A 20921-nucleotide genomic window follows, 5' to 3' on the forward strand; every position below is an offset into this window, starting at 1 on the left:
AGACTAAAAGAATACATCTCTACCAAACCAGCACTCCAAGATATGCTAAGGGGACTGGTTTAAGCAGATGAAGGAAAAGAGTGAGAGAGAGAAGAACACAGGTACAAAGAGAAAAGATGAGTAAGTTTCTATCAGTAATATCTCTCAATGTGAATGGACTAAATGCCCCAATCAAAAGACACAGGGTAGCTGAATGGATAAGAAAACATGACCCACACATATGCTGTCTACAAGAGACCCACCTCAGAGCAAGAGACCTACACAGATTAAAAGTAAAGGGATGGAAAAAAATATTCCAAGCAAATGGACATGAGAAAAAGGCTGGGGTTGCCATACTTGTATCAGACAAAGTAGATTTCAAAACAAAGGCCATAAAAAGAGACCCAGAGGGGCACTTTATAATACTTAAAGGAAGAATCTATCAAGAAGACATCAACATTGTAAACTTATATGCTCCCAATATAGGAGCCCCCAAGTTTATAAGGAAATTGCTGGACGACTTCAAAAAAGATATAGACAGCAACACAGTGATAGAAGAGGATGTCAACACCCCACTGTCAAAAATGGACAGAACTTCCAAACAAAACATTAATAAACATACTGTGATGCTGAATGACACACTGAATCAAAGAGACTTAACTGACATATATAGAACCTACATCCCAAAGAAGAAAAATACACATTCTTTTCAAATGCTCATGGGAGTTTTTCAAAGATAGACCACATGATAGGACACAAAGCAAACCTCAGCAAATTCAGGAAAATAGAAATACTACCAAACTTTTTCTCGGACCACAAGGGCTTGAAACTGGAAATCAACCTCAAAGAGAAACTTCAAAAACTTGCAAACTCATGGAGACTGAACAGTAGACTATTAAACAATGAATGGGTCAATAATGAGATAAGAGAAGAAATCAAAACATTTCTGGAAACAAATGAAAATGAACACAGAACAGCACAAAACCTATGGACACAGCAAAGGCAGTCCTGAGAGGGAAGTTCATAGCAATACAGGCTTACCTAAAAAAGATAGAAACATTTCAAATAAAAGACCTAACACTACAACTTCAAGAACTGGAGAAACAACTACAAATAAATCCCAGAGCAAGTAGAAGGAAGGAAATAGTCAAGATGAGAGCAGAACTGAATGACATAGAGACAAAAAGAACAATTCAGAGGATCAACCAATCCAGAAGCTGGTACTTTGAAAAGATAAATAAAATTGACAAGCCTTTAAGCAGACTCATCAAAAATAGAAGGGAGAGAGGACCCAAATTAATAATATCAGAAATGAAAGAGGAGAAATAACAACTGATACCACAGAAATACAAAGGATCGTCAGAAACTACTATGAACAATTATATGCCAAGAAATTTGAAAACCTTGATGAAATGGACAAATTTTTAGAAAAGTTTAATCTTCCAACACTGAAGGAGGAAGAAACAGAAAGCTTGAACAGACCGATAACAGCTGGGGAAATTGAAGCAGTAATCAAAAAACTCCGGCACACAAAAGCCCAGGGCCGGACGGTTTCACAGGAGAATTTTACAAAACATTTAAGGAAGAGCTAACCCCTGTCCTTCTCAGACTATTCTAAAAAATCCAAGAGGAGGGAAGACTCCCAGGCTCTTTCCATGAGGCCAGCATCACCCTGATCCCAAAACCAGATAAAGACCCTACAAAGAAAGAAAACGACAGGCCCATTTCGCTGATGAACATAGATGCTAAAATCCTCAAAAAAATATTGGCATACTGCATCCAGCAATACATTAAAAAGATTATCCACCACGATCAAGTGTGATTCATCCCAGGCATGCAGGGATGGTTCAATATATGCAAATCAGTAAACGTGATACATCACATAAATAAAAGAAAGACAAAAACCACATGATCATCTCGATAGATGCAGAAAAAGCATTCGATAAGGTACAGCAAAACACTCAGCAAAATGGGAATAAATGGGGCATTCCTCAACGTAATAAGCGCCATATATGAAAACCCTACAGCCAACATCATACTCAACGGGCAAAAACTGAAAGCTTTCCCACTAAGATCAGGAACACGACAAGGATGTCCGCTTTCACCGCTTCTTTTCAACATTATGTTGGAAGTCCTAGCCACAGCGGTCAGACAAGAGAAAGAGATAAAAGGCATCCAAATAGGAAAGGAGGAAGTAAAGCTATCATTGTTTGCAGATGACATGACAGTGTACATAAAGAACCCTGTAGACTCTCCCAAAAAACTCCTCAACCTAATAAGTGAATTTGGTAAAACCGCAGGATACAAAGTCAACATTCAGAAATCAAAGGCATTTTTGTACACCAGCAATGAAATAGAAGAAGAAATCAGAAAAAAAATACCATTCAATATAGCAAGAAGAAAAATAAAGTACCTAGGAATAAATTTAACCAAAGAGGTAAAAGACCTGTACTCAGAAAACTATACAACATTGAAAAAAGAAATTAAGGAAGACACAAACAAATGGAAGCATATACCGTGCTCATGGATTGGAAGAATTAATATCACCAAAATGTCCATACTACCCAAAACAACTTATAGATTCAACGCAATCCCTATTAAGATACCAATGACGTATTTCACAGAAATACAACAGACATTTCAAAAATTTATATGGAACCATAAACGACCCCGAATAGCTGCAGCAATTTTGAGAAAGAAAAACAAAGTAGGAGGGATCACAATACCGGACATCAAACTCTACTACAAAGCCACTATACCAAAACAATCTGGTACTGGCACAAGAACAGACCCATAGACCAGTGGAACAGAATAGAAAGCTCAGAAATAAGCCCAGGTCTCTATGGGCAACTAATATTTGACAAAGGGGGCAGAAGCATCAAATGGAGCAATAATAGCCTCTTCAACAAATGGTGTTGGGAGAGCTGGACGGCTACATGCAAAACATTGAAATTGGATCATCAGCTGACACCATACACAAAAATAAACTCAAGATGGATAAAAGACTGAAATATAAGTCACAACACCATCAAAGTCCTAGAGGAGAACATTGGCAGGAAACTCTCAGCAATTTTTCACCAATATGACTCCTAAAGCAAGGGACATAAAGGAAAGAATAAACAAGTGGGACCTCATCAAAATAAGAAGCTTCTGCACGGCAAAAGAAAACATCAGCAAACTGAAAAGGGAGCCAACCCTATGGGAAAATATATTCACTAATGATACATCAGATAGAGGTTTGATCTCCAAGATATATAAAGAACTCACTCGACTCCACTCCAAGAAGACAAACGATCCAATCCAAAAATGGGCAAAGGACCTGGGCAGACGCTTTTCCAAGGAGGAGATACAGAGGGCCCAGAGGCATTTGAAAGGATGCTCAGCATCACTAGCCATCAGAGAAATGCAGATCAAAACCACCATGAGGTACCACCTCACACCGGTCAGAATGGCCATCATAAACAGATCAACAAACAACAGGTGCTGGCGAGGCTGTGGTGAAAAGGGAACCCTAGTCCACTGTTGGTGGGAATGCAGACTGGTGCAGCCACTGTGGAAAGCAGTGTGGAATTTCCTCAGAAAGCTGAAAATGGAACTGCCTTATGATTCAGTGATTCCCCTGCTGGGACTATACCCTAAGCATCCCAAAACACCAATACAAAAGAACCTATGCACCCCAATGTTCATCACAGCACAATTTACAATAGCCAAGTGTTGGAAGCAACCTAAATGCCCATCAGTAGATGATTGGATCAAAAGTCATGGTACATATACACAATGGAATACTATGCAGCAGAAAGAAAAAAAGAACTACTAAACTTCGCGACAGCATGGATGGAACTGGAGAGCATTATGCTAAGCGAAATAAGCCAGGGGGCGAAAGACAAATACCATATGATCTCACCTATAAGCGGAACCTAACCAACAATACAAAGATGCAAGAAAAATAAGACCAGCAACACTGAAAGGAAAAGAAATCAACAGAGACAAGAGGGAAGGAGGGAGAGGGTGCGGGGAAAGGGAAGGGAAGGGGCAAGTCAAGGAACATATAGCAAGGACTCATGGACAAAACCAAAGGGGAAGAGCTGAGGGAGGGAAGGATGGAGGGGGCAAGGGAAAGTGGTGGGGGGTTGGCAGAGACAAATGTATTTGAAAAAATAAATTAAAAAAATTAAAAAAAAATAAAGGTTTATTTTCAGGTTTGTTTCTTTCCCCCACCTCAATTTTTCTCCATGTTTCCCACCTCCTCTTTGAAACTTTCTCCTTCATTACCTTCAGTGATAGTAATTCTGTGGGTTTCCCCTGTCCCCATTTAACAAGCAACGTTTTTGTGTTCTCCGTCTTTTAATTGTGATATTCTTTAAGAGTCTTTCTCCCCGCTCCCCCCAAGAAGTCCCTCTTCTCTTCCTGCCATTTGAGAGAGTATACTCTCCTTGGGATATCTTAGTTATTTCCATGGCATTAAATGCATTTATATCCAGATGAATTGCAATACTGAAATCGAATCGTGGCCTCTCCTGAGTTCTATATTTCAAAAATTGATAGAATTTTTAAAGCTGTGGCAAAGTTTCAAACTTGAAGGCAGGAACAAACTGTGGAACTAGGATGAAGATATCATATCAGCAATTTAGGAGAATAACTCCAGCAATTTGTAGAACAAATCAAAGCTCACTGATTGGTGCTGGTGAATAAAAGGAGAATAAAATTTTATTTACCCTTGAGGGACATCTTCACTCACAATCCCTCAGTAACTCAGCTTCATTGTGAGTTAAAGCCAGTGTGTTCCTTCCTCAATTACAACCTCCCTTCTTCTCCTATGTTTTATTAATAAATAACCTCAAACTCTAGCAAATCACCATTACCTTCCTCACACACACAGACATTATATACGCCCATTCTTTTCCATCTCTCTCATCCCCTATATACAAATATTAATTACATTTTTATTGATTCTACTTGTTAAATGTCAAAAACTAGAGCATCAGGTGGTCTGCATATGAAAGCTAAGTAACAGCAACATAGTTGGTAGTAGGTACTTGAAAGTGTATTTCATTGCATTTTCTCATATTGAAGGAATGTAACTGTTTATATCAAAGAACAAAGGGGTACTGATGGATATGATTAGGAGGAAGCACTAAAATTCCCCCAAGCTTCTGTTTCGCACTACCATTACCCTTAGGTCTGTTTAATTCATCCTCTCTTATCCATGCACAACCTTCATTTTCTCTTGTGAGAAATGAGCTATAGTCTTTCAACTATTTTCCTGTCCACTTAGATCACAATGATTCTCTTTGTTGTGGCACTGTCTGTGACCTATAGCTTGTGCTTATGTCTTTAACTGCTGAATTAGACCATATGCCATTATTACTATTGTCCAAGCCATTGTCAATGTGTGTGACCGACCTGGGTTCAGATCCTTGCTCAAACACTAAGTAGTTTTGAGACTTCGCACAGCAATAGTAATAAAAAAATTAATCATAACAACAATAGCTACCATTTATTGGAACTTGTTCTGTAACTATTGTGCTAAGCACTTTACAAACATATTCGTTTAATTCTCAGTACAATGTCATGTGGTAAGTATTATTAAATTCACTTTAAATTCTCTTTTCTGATAAAGAGACTGAGTATCAGAGAGGTTATGAAACATATTCAGGGTCACACGCAGCTCGTGAATGTCAGAGCGGGGATTCTAAACCCAGTTCTTCTTAATTCCAAGGCTCACGCTTTTAAGAACTATTTCACCTGCGAGTAACATAAACTTTTTTTTTATCCAGTTTCATCATCTATAAGGTAGAATATGATTAATAAAGTGCATGGCATGCAGTAGGTGTTCAAATTGGCATTTTTAATATTTTTAAGAAACAACTTAGAAATGAGATTTTAAGCCCCTGACAACCTCTTTGGTTTTCTCAAGCACCAAAGTAGAAAAACACCATAAATATATGAGCACAATGAGTAAGTCATTTGACTGACGAACAACCAGCTATACAACCTACACTAGGCAGAACAAAATACAGATTCCCTGAGAATAAATAAATCTGCAAATTCTTCCATCCACCTCAGTCTTCCACTTCATTCTCTAACCTAATTTTGTACAATGTGAGAAAATTCTACCCTCTGGATAAGAAATCGCAGTTCATCCAGAGTCAAGTGTTTTTCTTGAACAAACAGTTTTACTTACAGAGCCCATACAGCAGTTCTGTCTGTTCTTAGGCTGACTTAGAAGGCTGAGGAGGTTTTAGATTCCAGGGGACATTCGAGCTTATGAGGGCACTTGTTCTGGCTTCGTCGGAGACAGTCACGGAGCTGAGAGACCAGTTCCTGGTGGTGGTGTAACTCGCTGTGTCTCCAGTGTCTGCCTGCTCCCGAGAGACTTCTTTTCCCTCATACAGTCTTTTTATATCTGTTCTATGATGCAATTGCTTATTGTGGCTATGTGCTTTATAGGTTGATATATATTGTTTTGTCTTTGTGCCCTTTTATGGAAAGGCTCTTTGTAAAAACAATTTTTGAAATATGATTCATATACCTTAAAATCCACCCTTTTAAAGTACAATTCAATAGTTTTTTTTGTAAATTCAGAGTTTTGCAACAACATCATCACATTCTAATTTTAGACAATTCTCATCATTCCAACAAGAAACTTCATGTCCATTAACAGCCACTCTGAGGAAGATTTTTTTAAAATGAAATTTTATACCAGATTGCTAAAAGCCATTTTCCTTTGCAAACGTAACTCAGACTTTACCCCTTAATGCCTTAACATCTGCTCTTACTCACAGCAGTCATATTTCATTACCCTACCTGGACTTCTTAGTATCCTCTTTTTACAAGTAGAAAAAATATAGTTAACTTATCCATACATGTACCTAGTAAATATTTCATAAGAGTGCCCCTGTATTCTAAACATCATGCTAAGTGCTAGAGATTAAAAAAAAAAAAAAGAATACAGCATAGCTCTTACTGTCCAGGGTCTCCCAGTTTACTGTAGAAAACAGGTTAACCAATAATTGTCAATGTTGAACCAAGTGCTTGATGAATATAGTAAGTAAAAATCTCAAACGATAAGTTAGGTATGTAGAAATAAAGTTTTACTTATTTTTTCATAATTCAACCTATTTTCTATTTTGAAATCCCAGCCCACCAAGTGGAAGAAAACTAATCACAATAATTTGGGATTTTTCCCACTTGTGTTCAGATTTTGAGGGTCTTAAATTATACCACAGAGTTAGGGTAGATGGGTGATGGATCTGGCCAGTAATGTCATCTGATGTGAAGTAACTATTGGAGCCATCCTTGATTTCTGTCTCCTACATTATGCATACAGACCTGCAAACTCTGCCCAAATCTTTGAAAATATAACCAGAATTTAATCACTCTTCATCACCTCCAAACATGCCAAGGCACAAGTGTCTCCCACTTGGGTAATAGCAGTTTCCTAACCATTCTCTCTGTCTCCAGGCTTCTCTCTCTCTAACACCCAGTCTGTTTCACCAGGGTAAATGTGTTAGCCTGAAATATTTTATTCTTTATAATGTAACAAAAACAATAACAACAATACTTACGTGGCGGGGGAGATACCGTGATCATGAAGGTGGATTCCCAGGGCGAGGCTTATCCATTGCGCTCCGGATGTGCGGACCCCTGCGATTTCCCCAAATGTGGGAAACGTGACTGCATAATTTGTGGTAGTGGGGGCTGCGTTCGTGCTCTTCCCAAAAAGAAAAAAAAACCCCAAACAATAGCAACAAAATACTATTTTATTATGCATTCTATATCTAAGGTATGCCAAATGTTTGTGGTAGACAAAATAATGACTGTGAAGATGTCCATATCCTAATGCTTGGAACCTGTGAATATGTTACCTTTACATGGCAGAAGGAAGTTTGCAGGTATGATTAAAGTTGAAGATCCCAATGGGGAGATTATTCTGGATTATCTGGGTGGGTCTGATCTAAGCACATGAGTTCTTAAAAACAGAGAGCTAAAAAGACGGCAGTATGAGAAGAGCTTGCTCTACTGTTGTTGGCTTTGACGATAACAGAAGGAGACCCACATGCCAAGGAATATGACTAGCCTTTAGAAGGAGTAAACAAAAGAGTTTTGATTCTTTCCCAGATCCTGTAGAAAGAAATGCAGCCCTGCTGATACCTTAATTTTAGCTCAGTGAGACCCATTTCAGACTTCTGACCTACACAACTGGAAGATAATAAATTTGGTAGAAGAATCTCTTTTTACTCTGATTTATGCTGTTACCAAAGATTAAAAGGTTTAAGTAATTACTTAGGTCTCTCAGTTAATAAGTGGCACAACCAGTATTCAAAGCTTGGGGTATTTGGAGACCATTTTGGTTTTTAAAACTCATTTCTTAGAGAATCTTCACACAACTATTCTTCTTCCACTAATTCCAGTTCAAGTCATTCTAAACCCTATAGCTCACATCCAGGCTATGTGACAGACAAGATGTTAACACGTTGTCTCTTGTGTAAGCTTATATTTGGCATATGAAGGTATGTTCTGTTGTGTCTCCTTATAATGAACTCCTTTGAAAACATTTTCTCCACCAGGCTGGGAAAATTCTAGGGCAGTGACTCAATTCCCATTAGTCTCAGAAATGACTTAGAAGTGATCACATTTATATTTACCCTGGCCAAAAGAATGTGACTTTTTCTCTCAGAGCAATAGCCCTGCAGGAGTATCACGTGCGGTCTGTGCAGGAGCCTGGTGCGCGCATGTGGAAGTGAAGTGCGCACTGGAACAGCACTGACACCCACTGGTGCACATACTTTCAAAGCAAGGCTCTTCTCACCACCCTGCTCTTATCTCAGCCTAGCAAAAGAGTCACTGGTAATTCGATTCGACCTTCTAAAAGTCTGAGCAAAATGTCCCTCAGTAAAAATCACGAAGCAGCAGGAATGTGCAGTTGTCAATATCAATACCGTTCAACCATGGAAATATACCACAACCTGTGATGTCATTTACCTTCATATTAATGTTTTCCAAACTTTTTAATCCAAAAAGAAAGAGCAGAATTAGAATCAAGAAAATGGTGCCATGGGGACTTGCAATAAATATTATTTGTTACCAATATTTTACTACAGTAAATAGTGAAATACTTTTGCCTGTCAAATCAACAAATTTTCTCTGTATAGTGGACTAAGCAGTATTTTATGATGTTTGTAAACTTTCTGGAGGTGAATTTTCCAGTATATTGCCTCAACATGCCTATAATATTCTGTTTCTAGAGATTTATCCAAAGCAGTTCATCAGAGATGCAGACTATGTTTTACAGAGGGAAACATCAATTGCAGCATTATTCACAGCAGTCAAAACTATAGGTAACAAAAATTCTAAGTGACACAAAAAATAAAGTATTTATAGACAGTTATAAAATGTTATATAACCTTTAAAATTCATGCATGTAGCAGCTGATATAGATGGTCATGCTGAATCAGGAAATGGAAAAGCAGAAGCAGGGCTGAGAGTCTTACAAGGCTCTGAACATAGTGCAAGTTCTGAAAGAAACAGAAAGCCTGAGACAGAAGAAAGAACCCTGAGGCATATCAGGTAATCTCGGGTTAATGTACTCAAACTGTAGAAATAAATCTAAAGCAAGCAAACAATGAGACAAAAATGATCGCTGCAGCAATGATTGTTTTGTCTAGGCCACTATTTACCAAAAATATCAGGGTCCTACAACATCTACTGACCCTCCATGATCTGATGAAAGTCTCATTTTCCTCTCCTCCTGGATCCAGTCATGTCAAATTATTAGCAGTTCTCTTACCCTGTTGGTTTAGCCAACACCAACCATTCAATTTTAGTGGACAAGGAAATGTAGCTCATTCTTACCTCTCTCATTCAACTTCTTCTGGCTATTCTTATTATTCCTATTTATCTAATTCCTTTCTGCTCCTACCACATCTTGTAATGCTTCCACCAACATTCTTTATTCATTATTCATTATTACAAAAATTTTATGCATATCATATATCTGTTAATAAACAAGCTCTGAGGTTATAACAATGAATACAATAGACATTGCCCCAGATATACAAAGTCTAGTGGAGGACATAGTTAAGTATATGAGAAATTACAATACTGTGTTTTAGTTACTCTAAAATGGGAATTAATAGAGATCTTTGCTATTGAAGGACCAGTAGTATTGATATCACCTGAATGCTTGTTAGAAATGCAGAATAAGGGGGGTAAAATTGAGACAACTGTAATAGAGTAAACATGATTTATAAATTAAAAACACTATAAAGAAAAGAAATGCAGACTACTAGATGTACTGAATCATACTCTGCACTTTCGAAAGACACCTAAGGGACTCATGCGACCCTCATGTTTGAGAAGAATTCATATAGATCACATAAGTGTTGGGACAACATAGCCCCATGTGGTCAAGGGAAGCTGATTAAATATAATTGCTAAAAGGAGATCTAAGTAAATAAAAATAATAGCTAATTAAACATACTTCTTGGTATAGAAAGTTATACCAAGAATTACATTGCCTTGAACAGATCTACTATATGGAAAAAATGGTGAGATAACTAATTCCTGGGGGAGCTAGGGAGGAGGGGAGGAGAGTAGAGGGTACAAGGAGGAGACCATAGAAGGTCAAGAAATTGTTTTAGGCACAGTGAGCACAGTGGTGTCTCATCACATAAGCATACTCAGCACTATATTGGGAAACCACAAAGCAGGGCAAGTGAAAACAAACACACAAAAAAACCCCAAAAAGCAAAATTAAAAAACCCCCCACAATATTCAGCTTACATTAATGTATCTTCCATTTTGAAATCAGAAACTTTGGAAAAAACTATTTTGTTATACAAATGTAAATTTTATGTAAATAAAATCTCTTTTGAGTTACATTTGGGGCAGAACTAAGGAATTAACAAACACCTTAGGACTACCATTATGAACAGATTGAGGCAAGGCTTAGAGGTGAGCAAAGCATGCCGTCCATATTCGGAGAACTGAAGGTGAGTTCAGTAGGGTTGAAGCAGAGAAGGTGGAAAGGGTGCTCTAGGGATAGAGCCAGAGGGCCTGCAAGGCCAGATTCCTCAGGGAACTAGGAAGCAAAAAGATGGGAAGCAGAGCGATGTCTGAATCAGTTCTGTCTTACTGCAACAGTTGTATTATATCTATCGGAAGTGTGAACTCCTTGAAGGCAGAGACTACATTGTTACATCTCATGTCTGGAGCACAATTATCTGACACATACTTGGCACTAAATGAAAGTTTATTAAAATTGTTATATCAATGAAAAACCCTAATAGTATGACAGACTATAACATATTTTGAATGTGTGTAGAGTGTACTGTGCTAAGACTTTTCCATTAATATTGGGTCATTTTATTTATTATATAAAATAAACCTATGAATAAGATATAATTATTGTCCCTATGTAAAACATGAAGAAATAAATGGAGGTGGGTTTACATAGTTAGCACAAGGTCACACACTTAGTAATGAATCAGAGTTGGACCCTGGCTGTCTGGTTCCAAATACTTTTGTGTGTAATCAATGCTATGTCAACTCTAACTGGGTAAGTGAATGCAGGAAATGTGTTCAAAATATTCAGGCCCTGGGACAGACCAAATAGAAAAGGCACTTAGCCAGTCATTATGTTTTTTGTCTCTGTACCCACTGATTATTAAGCCTGGAGTGGGGAATGATTTAAATCCCTTGGGTTTGCTCTGGAAAAGAGCCTGAGGTTCTGCTAACTGTACCATTTCCTGCAGCCCTGCCCAGGGACCAGCGCTATTCAGATTGGAATCTTTAGCATGAGGAGTGAGATTTTCACATTTATATCTTTGTAACAGCCTGGGGATCTCCTCTGCTTTTGTATCTTGGGAGCTTTTACATGAATTGCACATTTTTCCCACTGAATCTCATACATTTCATGGCAAAGTTATCCCAGGCTGTGAAAATGTCTCCCCTATTCGTTGTAGCGCTTCCTGGGGAAAGATTGTTTCTATTTGTCCAGAAGCTATCTAAAAATAATAGCATATTTGATTAGGTTCTTGATGAATTTCTGGAAAGGAGTGTGTCTTTCCAGACTTTCCCAGGGATCCAGAATCTTTTAACAGGAAAAAAATTAAAACAGGACAATTAAGGTCTCTGCTCTGCAGCAATCCAGTGGAAATAGTTGCCTCACTTCCTGCCCTCTTTCTCTATAGCAGATCTTTGCAAGGCAAGGTAAATCTTGGCACAGATTTGTATGCCGAGAAGTATGTTTAATTAGTTATTATTCTTAAAACTTAGCAACCCTCTCAGTTCACCACTAATTTTCAAAGGCTATGTCAATAGACAAAGGCTAAAAGCCATTTATGAGTTTCCATTGTTTTGGCAGAAACTATCTGTTAAACACGGTTAATGTCTCCACCACAGAGGTAAATGTACTGGTTTTAGTGTTAAGACACTTATCAGAAGAGCCTAGTGCCTTGGTAAACTTTCAGTGGATATATATGAGAGTCACCAAGTTTTGTAGTCTTCTTTAGTCACTTCTTTTTTTTTTTTTTTTTTTTAAAATAGGCTTTATTCTTTAAAGATGTTTTGGGTTCACAGAAAATTGAGTGAAAGGTACAAAGACTGACAGTATATCACCTGCCCCCACACATGCATAGCCTCCCCCATTGTCAACACTCTCCACCAGAGTGGTTCATGTTACAACTGACGAACAACATCATTATTCAAAGTCCATAGTTTACTTTAGGGTTCACTCTTGATCTTGTGCGTTACATGGGTATGGACAAATGCATAGTGACATATATCCACCATTATAGTATCATACATAGTGTTTTCACTGCCTTAAAAAATCCTCAATGCTCCATTATTAATTTCAGCCTCCCTCCAGCCCCCAGCAACCACTGATATTTTTACTGTCTCCATAGTTTTGCCTTTTCCAAAATGTCATAGAGTTGGAATTATATGGCTTCTTTTACTTAGCAACATGCATTTAAGATTATTTCATGTATTTTCATAATTGGTAGCTAATTTCTCTTCAGCACAGGAAGTATTTTACTGTTTGGATGTATAAAAGTTTATTTATTCATTAATGTACTGAAAAATATACAGGGTCCAGCACAAATAACATGCATTTTATATTACAAAACCTTAAGTATGTCATTCTGTAACATGACAGTATCATATTCAAGCATGCCATATGACATTTTAAGTAAAGTGTTCAAATTAACACTATAAATTATTACACCTATATTATTACCCTACCAACCACACTCAAGCAAGTGTTACTTCTACCAGACCCTGTATTGGTTGCTTTCAAGTTTTGGCCATTATGAATAAAGCTGCTATAAACATCCATGTGTAATTTTGGTACAGACATAAGTTTTCAACTCATTCAGATATATACTAAGAAGTGAATTGCTGGACTGTGTGGTAAGAGTATGTTTAGTTTTGTAAGAAACCACCAAACTTTCTTCCAAAGTGGCTGTGCCATTTTACATTCCCATGAGCAATGAATGAGAGTTTCTGTTGCTCTGCTTCTTTACCAGCATTTGGTACTGTTAGTGCTCTGGATTTTGGCCATTCTAATAGGTGTGTAGCAGTATCTCATTGTTGTTTTAATTTTCATTTTCTAATGACATATAATGTGTAGCATGTTTTTATACGCTTGTTGCTTCCTTTTAAGTTATCACTTGTTATGCCTGTACACAAGTTAGTAACAACCCCCAAGATATTCATAATGCTTGAATAGGAAAGGCCTTGAGCTCTGAACCACATAGTATTGCACTAGCCTCAGTGAATACAGTTACTCAGAAATTGCTTTGTTATCTGGGTTCTATGTGTTACGATTGCTGTACCATTGGCAAATGACTCAGGAACATACTCATGAGAGATTCATAAATAACCACTTATCTCTTATTTTACACTATGTAAAACTTTTATTAATAGCTGTTCAGAGGTCAGATTTCTCTTGAATCAGAGCTGGAACCATAGCTCATCTCCAGGACTATCCTTTGGAGAAATAAGAGTGAAGCTAGGCTGAAAAGAAGTTGCCCTTTATAGTCTGTTGTTTGGGGCACAAAGGATTAGCAGGGCACAGCTGTACAGAGTTCTCTCCTAGGAATTTATTTCTAACCGGTAAATGTCTCTCACCAGGAACTTTCTGGGCTCTTTATAAAGCCTCTCTTTCTCCAGTCTGATAACTCTCCATTCTGGAGAACTCCCTATGAGATCTCCTGGCAAAAGAGAATATCTTTGGAGGTGGTTTAAGGCGACAAGACTGATGAGAGACTGTTTGCTGAGCCTTAGCACTTTTCCCTCTGGCTTTAAAAAACTCTCTGCTACTGTGTGAGATGACTCTTCAAAGAGCCGGGGGCAGGATCAAATGAACTCCCTTTCCAGATCCAAGAATACTTCTTTGTATGAGGTCAGTATTTTAGTACATTGAAGTACCTTCTGAACACATCAGGGACTTTATAATCTTCAGATAGTTTATAAAATCAACAGTTTAGAGAAAATTGGTAACTTCAATAGAATATAGATTCCACACGTTCAGATATTTTATATACTCATATATTATATTAATTTAAAAACAATTTTAGCACTGTTCAAATAGTCAGCAAAATATAGACTATAGTCACAAAGCCATAAACATGTATTCATTCCACATTTTTTAAAAAGTTGAAGTTCTTTTTGAATGAGTGACAAAACATGTGATTTGAAGTCAGAGGGAAGAAAGTAACATAATTCCTCTCAGCCTTGATTTTTTAATCTTAGTCTCAATTTTCTTATCTATAAAAAGTAGCTAATAGTACCCAAAGCATGTTGCTGTGATAGTGATGAATATGAAGCTTTGTAATTGGGGAAGTCTATCTATATATTCTTGATGGTCTGGTTACAAACCCTATGATTTAAATCATAGCCTTGGAAGAATTCTCCTTGGGAGAGAAAAAAAAATCTTTTAAATATATCTTTCCAAAAATATTTATTTAACATTTGTTTATTAGTTTTAGTGTAAGAACACTCAAGGGTGGCTCTGGCTGGTGTGGCTTCAAGGATTGAGTGCTGGCCTCTGAACCAAAGGGTCATTGGTTCGATTCCCCATCAGGGCAAATGCCTGGGTTGCAGGCCAGGTCCCCAGTAAGGGTGCTCGAGAAGCAACCACACATTGATGTTTCTTCCTCTCTCTTTCTCCATCCCTTTCCCTCTCTCTAAAAACAAACAAACAAACAAACAAACAAATAAAATCTTTCCCCCCCCCAAAAAAAGAACACTCAAAGGTGGCTTAAAAATCATAGAATTAATCTCTTGGCTGGTGTTGCTCAGTGGGCTGAGTGCTGGCCTGAGAACCAGAAGGTCGCCGGTTCGATTCCCAGTCAGGGCATTGCAGGCTAGGTCCCCAGTTGAGGGCATGTGAGAGGCAACTGCACATTAATGTTTCTGCCACATCAACGTTTCTCTCCACCAAGATACTCCAAGATATTTTTACCACTTCTGTGACTGCAGTCCTGACACTGGTTTGACAACTCTCAGACGTGATCAGCAGGGTGTCACCAGAGGCTCTTGGACGTGTGTCACAGGTGAAAAAAATGAGGCTTGTCTTCCAACTGCTGTCCAAGTGTTCCCTCCAAACACTTGTATTTTATTTTTGTTTTGCACTGTCTCAAGTCAAACTTTCCAGCCATTAATTTTTTCAGTGAATCCTCAAGAGGCTTTCTATATATATTGAGCATTTTTCTTTCTTCAAATACCTAGAGAAAGACCTCCTTGGCTCCATCTCCTGTAACAAATTATTCTCATTCAAGTTGAAGCTGCTGCCTGCTCATTCGATTTGGAGTTTGGAATGAGACTCATCAAGTTAACTTCTACTCAGATATTTTCTTTTCCAGAGTCATTTACAAACCTCCTTGGAGTACCAGGTCAAATTCTAATTCTGTCCATTGTACATACTGCCATTTTGTAGGTATATACATACCTGTTGAGAGAATGCATGCATTAGTGATTGAAAGAGGAACCCAGATTTTAAAAACCAAGCATTCCTTCTGTAGATAAGGGTGTCAGAAAAATTAGTACAAAAATCAGTATAGAGGAACTTCTTTGATCCTATAGACTGAGCTGGGTAAATACATGCTTATATCCTCAAACAGAGAAGATGGTTCATAATTATCACCCTTCATCTAAATAGAGATGAATCCAACATCAGTGATGGTTTTTTTAGGGAACTCCCTGACCCAATACATTTTAAATGCCCTTTGGTGAAGATGAAAATTCAAGAAAATTTTGAGTTATCTTCTTCAATTAATGCCTGAGAGCTTCCAATGAATTTCATTGTTCTTGTTGAGGTTACCTTTAGGTTGTCTGTCTTCAGGGAGAATTTTCCTTAAACAATATCAAGTGCAAGCTACTGTGTGTATAAACATTTTAATATCTATCATTTACTGTGGTCTATTTGCACAGTTTTAATTGGTTCTTTCCTAGTACTTAGATTTTATCAATAGCTGTTTTATATTTGTTCAATCATAAGTATTTTTTGGATTGAATTTTCTGATGAATATTTAATATTATCTTTATTATCATATTTCCATTGGGTACACAAGAACTTATAAATCTTAATGTCCTCTTAAGGGTTTTTGCCTTGGAAACTGAGAAGTGAAGAAAAGCAGGATGAATTGTCTTTTGTGTTGCCATATGGTTGCCCAGAAATATCTTATCTGTCTATGATCGTAGGATCATAAAACTGGAAAACATGTTACCATTATCTATTTAACCTCCTATTTTATATGCATATGGAAATATACTGAACCTCGATATAACATGTGGAAGTCTTGCTAGAACCTATGTATCTTCTACAGTGCTCAGTTTCTTTCTTTAGTTCACCCAAGATCAACCCCAAAGCTAAGAAAAGAATAACTGGGTATGCACTTCCATTGAAGAACAGGACGAGTTCCCTAGTGACCCTAAATCATACGATATGTAGAAGAGAGTGGCAAATATGGTTTTCCCTATTTTTACAGAACATGATTTTTTTCCCCCTAGAGTAATCTACTTCTTTCACTCATTATGTCGTCCTTCAATCAGAGCATCTTCCACCCTGCAGTTTTCTTTCTTACTGGCATCCCTGGATTTGAAACTTACCACGCTTGGATCTCCATCCCATTTTCTTGTCTCTATGCCATTGCCATCTCTGGGAATGGCATGATATTGTTTGTCATCATCACTGAGTCAAACCTTCATGAACCCATGTACTATTTCCTCTCCATGCTATCCTTCACGGACCTCGGGCTGTGCCTTTCCACATTGGTCACCATGCTGGGTATTTTCTGGTTTAATGCTCAAGAAATCAACTTCAATGCCTGCATTAGCCAAATGTTCTTTATCCATGGTTTCACATTCATGGAGTCCTCAGTACTGCTGGCGATGGCCTTTGACCGCTTCACTGCCATCTCTAACCCACTGAGATATGCCACAATCTTAACCAATTCAAGAATCATTAAAGTGGGATTTGTAATAATTATCAGGGGAACAACAGCTTTAGTGCCTTTACTTCTGCTTCTTAAACGTCTGTCTTTTTGCCATAGTCATGTTCTGCACCATTCATATTGTTTCCACCCAGATGTGATGAAACTTTCATGCACAGACACCAAGATCAACAGTGCATTTGGCCTGGCTATTGTCATCTCTACTGCAGGCTTGGACTCTGTCCTGATCCTTCTCTCTTATGTTCTAATCATCCACTCTGTGCTCAGCATTGCCTCCCCAGAGGAGCGGAAAAAGGCTTTTGGAACCTGCATCTCACACATAAGTGCTGTTGCCATTTTCTATATCCCTATGATCAGCCTGTCACTGGTGCATAGATTTGGGGAGCATGCCCCCCCCATTGTGCACACTCTCATTGCCAATGTTTATCTGCTTATCCCTCCTGTCATGAATCCCATAATCTACAGTGTAAAGACCAAGCAAATTCGCAAGGCTGTGATCAAAATATTTTTTTCTAAGCTAATTTAGGAAATTTTTAGAATACTGCACCTTTACAAAGTCTCCTCTAACCCATATTTTATTATCCACCAGTGTAAGCTATAACCATACCTTGAAAAAGCATGTTTATACATGCTTTAACTCTATTCTGATGAACTCGTACCTTGTCACTTACACAATAAATTCACTGAGAGCAGGGACTATGTCTTATGTACTTTGGGTGCTTCCACAAACACTTAACTGGGCCAAGAGTAGGCCTGTGGCTAAAATATGTCTACAGGCCTGGATGAATGAAGTCATGCTTTGGAGTCTAGACAGTCTTGTCACCTCTAGAGCATGTAGCTATTCAAGGGATATCTGACTAATTTAGATCACTAGGAAAGTCTAGGCTTCACTAATTCTTAACAGTTAATTGGTAATTATTGTTTCTCCAAAACATTATTCATGGCTAAGGAACATAAATAAGTAAAATAAAGAATAAATGCGAGGAGAAAAGTTACTTGGTAATCTAAAAAGAGTCCATTAGGTCTCTTTAGGGGGACAACGTGGTTCTTTATCTAGTCTTGTGGCTGGCAATTGTGTGTGTGTGTGTGCGCGTGTGTGTTTTCCTCAAATAGCCATTTCTGAGGCACTTGCATTAAAAAAAAGAAAAAACAACTATCAGAGGTCTATAAATTTTTGTAAATTTTGCTGTTTTGATAGACCTTTTGTAAAAATGCTTGTTCAAGTCTGTCTGAGTCAATACTGATAATAAATCTGGTTAATCTGATATAGAATTTGGAAGAGTGGGTGACAGAGAGTCTGCTAAGCTCTTTTGAGAACATTGAAATTTTTTTAAGAATATTTCCTAAATTGACAGTTCTGTATAGTAGATACAATGTGGTTTACAGGGAAATTTAGATAGTCTTACCATTCAGATTAATACTGACATTAAGCAGGAACTGCAATATATTATGGAGCCTCAGATAAGGTACCTGACTTCCTCAGTTACTTCGAAAGGAGCTGTAGAAATCTCCTTTCTAAGAAAGGAGAAAGATTAAATTCTTAGCTGAGCTATTTCTATTATGTTATTTAGATTCAAATGCTTCAGAATGCTAGGACTTTCATGATATAGATCCTGCCTCACGGTTTGCTTCATCACCTGCTCCCTGACTTGAAGTCAGGGTTCCAGATGTTCTGAATATGTTATTAGTCACCTCTGTTCTTTCTATGTCTGTGCACCCTTGTCTCCTGACAGATCTGGGGCTGACCTTCCTGCAGGATGAATACATGTTTTTCTGTGCTCATCACAAACATACCCAGTTGTAATCACCATATTAATGTCTGTTTCTTTACTGGGTTTGAACATTTAAAGGGAAGTGACTTTGCATATTTTGGAGATTAGGCCCTTGTCCAAGGAATAATTAGCAAATATATTTTCTCATACAGTTGGTTTTCTTTTCATTTTGCTGATGTTTAATTTAACCATGCAGAAGCTGTTTATTTTGATGAAGTCCAATTTGTTAATTTTTTCTTTCATGTCCTTTGCTTTAAGGGACATATATCAGTGAAAATATTGCTGCATGAGATTTTCCTCCCTTTTTTCCTCTAGGACTTTTATTGTGTTACAACTTATATTTAAGTCTTTTATCTATCTTGAGTTTATTTTTGTATATGCTGTCAGTTGGCAGTTGAGTTTCATTTTTTCGGACATAGCTGTCAAGGTCTCCCAACGTCTTTTGTTGAAAGGGCTATTTTTACCCCATTTTATGCTTCTGCCCCCTTTGTTGAATATTAATTGACCATAGACACATGGCTTTATTTCTGGGCTCTCTATTCTGTTCCATTGATCTATGTTTCTGTTCTTATGCCAGTACCGACTGTTTTGATTACAGTGGCATTGTAATATAGTTTTATGTCAGGTATTGTGGTCCCTCCTACTTTGTTCTTCTTTCTCAAAATTGCCACAGCAATTCAGAGTTGTTTATGGTTCCATATAAATTTTTGAAGTATTTGCTCTACATCTGTGAAATATGTCATTGGCATTTTAGTAGGGTTTGCATTGAATGTATAAATTGCTTTGGGTAGTATGGACATTTACATGACTCCACTCCAGGAAGACAAACAACCCAATTAAAAAATGAGCAAAGGACCTGAAGAGACATTCCTCTAAAGAGGACATACAGAAGGCCCAGAGACATATGAGAGGATGTTCAACATCACTAGTCATCAAAGAGATGCAAATTAAAACCACAGTGAGATACCACTTCACACTGGTCAGAAAGGTCATCATTAACAAAGCAACAAACAAGTGCTGGTGAGGTTGTGGAGAAAAGGGAACCCTAGTGCACTTTTGGTGGGAATATATCCTGGTGCAGTCACTGTGGAAAACAGTATGGAATTTCCTAAAAAAACTAAAGATGGAACTGCCTTTTGACCTGGCAATTTCACTATTGGGAGTATTCCCTAAGAATCCTGAAACACCAATTCAAAAGAACCTATGCACCGCAATGTTCATAGCAGCACAATTTACAGCAGTCAGGTGCTAGAAGCAATGTAAGTGCCCATCAGTAAATGAGTGGATCAAAAAACTATGGTATATTTACACAATGGAATACTATACAGCAGGAATAAAGACGGAGCTCCTATGCTTCACGACAGCATGTTTGGAACTGGAGAGCATTATGCTAAGTGAAATAAGCCAGGGGGTGAAAGACGAATACCATATGACCTCACCTATAAGTGAAATCTAATCAACAAAACAAACAAGCAGGCAAAATATAAGCAGAGACATTGAAATAAATAACAGACAGTAACCAGAGGAGAGGCAGGGAATAACAGGGGAAAGAAGGGAAAGGGCTGTCAAGTAACACATATAAAGGACCCATGAAAAAACCAAAGGGGGTTAGGATTGAGGGGGGGTGGAGTGAGGAAAGTGGGGGGTGGGGGCGGAAATGGAGACAACTGTAATTAAATAACAATTTAATAAAAAGGGAAGTGATTTTGTT

General features: G+C 37.8%; 1 protein-coding gene and 1 non-coding gene across 3 annotated transcripts; both read left to right on the forward strand.

Moving 5' to 3' along the window:
• Positions 1–7539: 7539 nt before the first annotated feature.
• Positions 7540–7701, forward strand: LOC129076378 (U1 spliceosomal RNA). Its single transcript, XR_008529746.1, has one exon. It is a non-coding gene; the product is annotated as a U1 spliceosomal RNA (small nuclear RNA).
• Positions 7702–8930: 1229 nt separating this feature from the next.
• On the forward strand, positions 8931–17964 carry LOC129076376 (olfactory receptor 51F2-like). 2 transcript variants are annotated; one of them, XM_054580550.1, is made up of 3 exons: positions 8931–8950; positions 14263–14282; positions 17057–17964. In XM_054580550.1, exons 1-3 carry the CDS (start codon positions 8931–8933, stop codon positions 17962–17964), a joined length of 948 nt encoding a protein of 315 aa, XP_054436525.1. The 2 variants fall into 2 exon arrangements, with proteins under 2 accessions (XP_054436525.1, XP_054436524.1); XM_054580549.1 differs by lacking the exons at positions 8931–8950; positions 14263–14282 and adding an exon at positions 14345–14386 and having other exon boundaries at positions 16996–17964.
• Positions 17965–20921: the final 2957 nt, after the last annotated feature.

This window comes from Pteronotus mesoamericanus, unplaced genomic scaffold, assembly GCF_021234165.1.
Source record: "Pteronotus mesoamericanus isolate MK-2021 breed Mesoamerican mustached bat unplaced genomic scaffold, CSHL_Meso_final contig_590, whole genome shotgun sequence".
Classification (NCBI taxonomy): domain Eukaryota; kingdom Metazoa; phylum Chordata; class Mammalia; order Chiroptera; family Mormoopidae; genus Pteronotus; species Pteronotus mesoamericanus.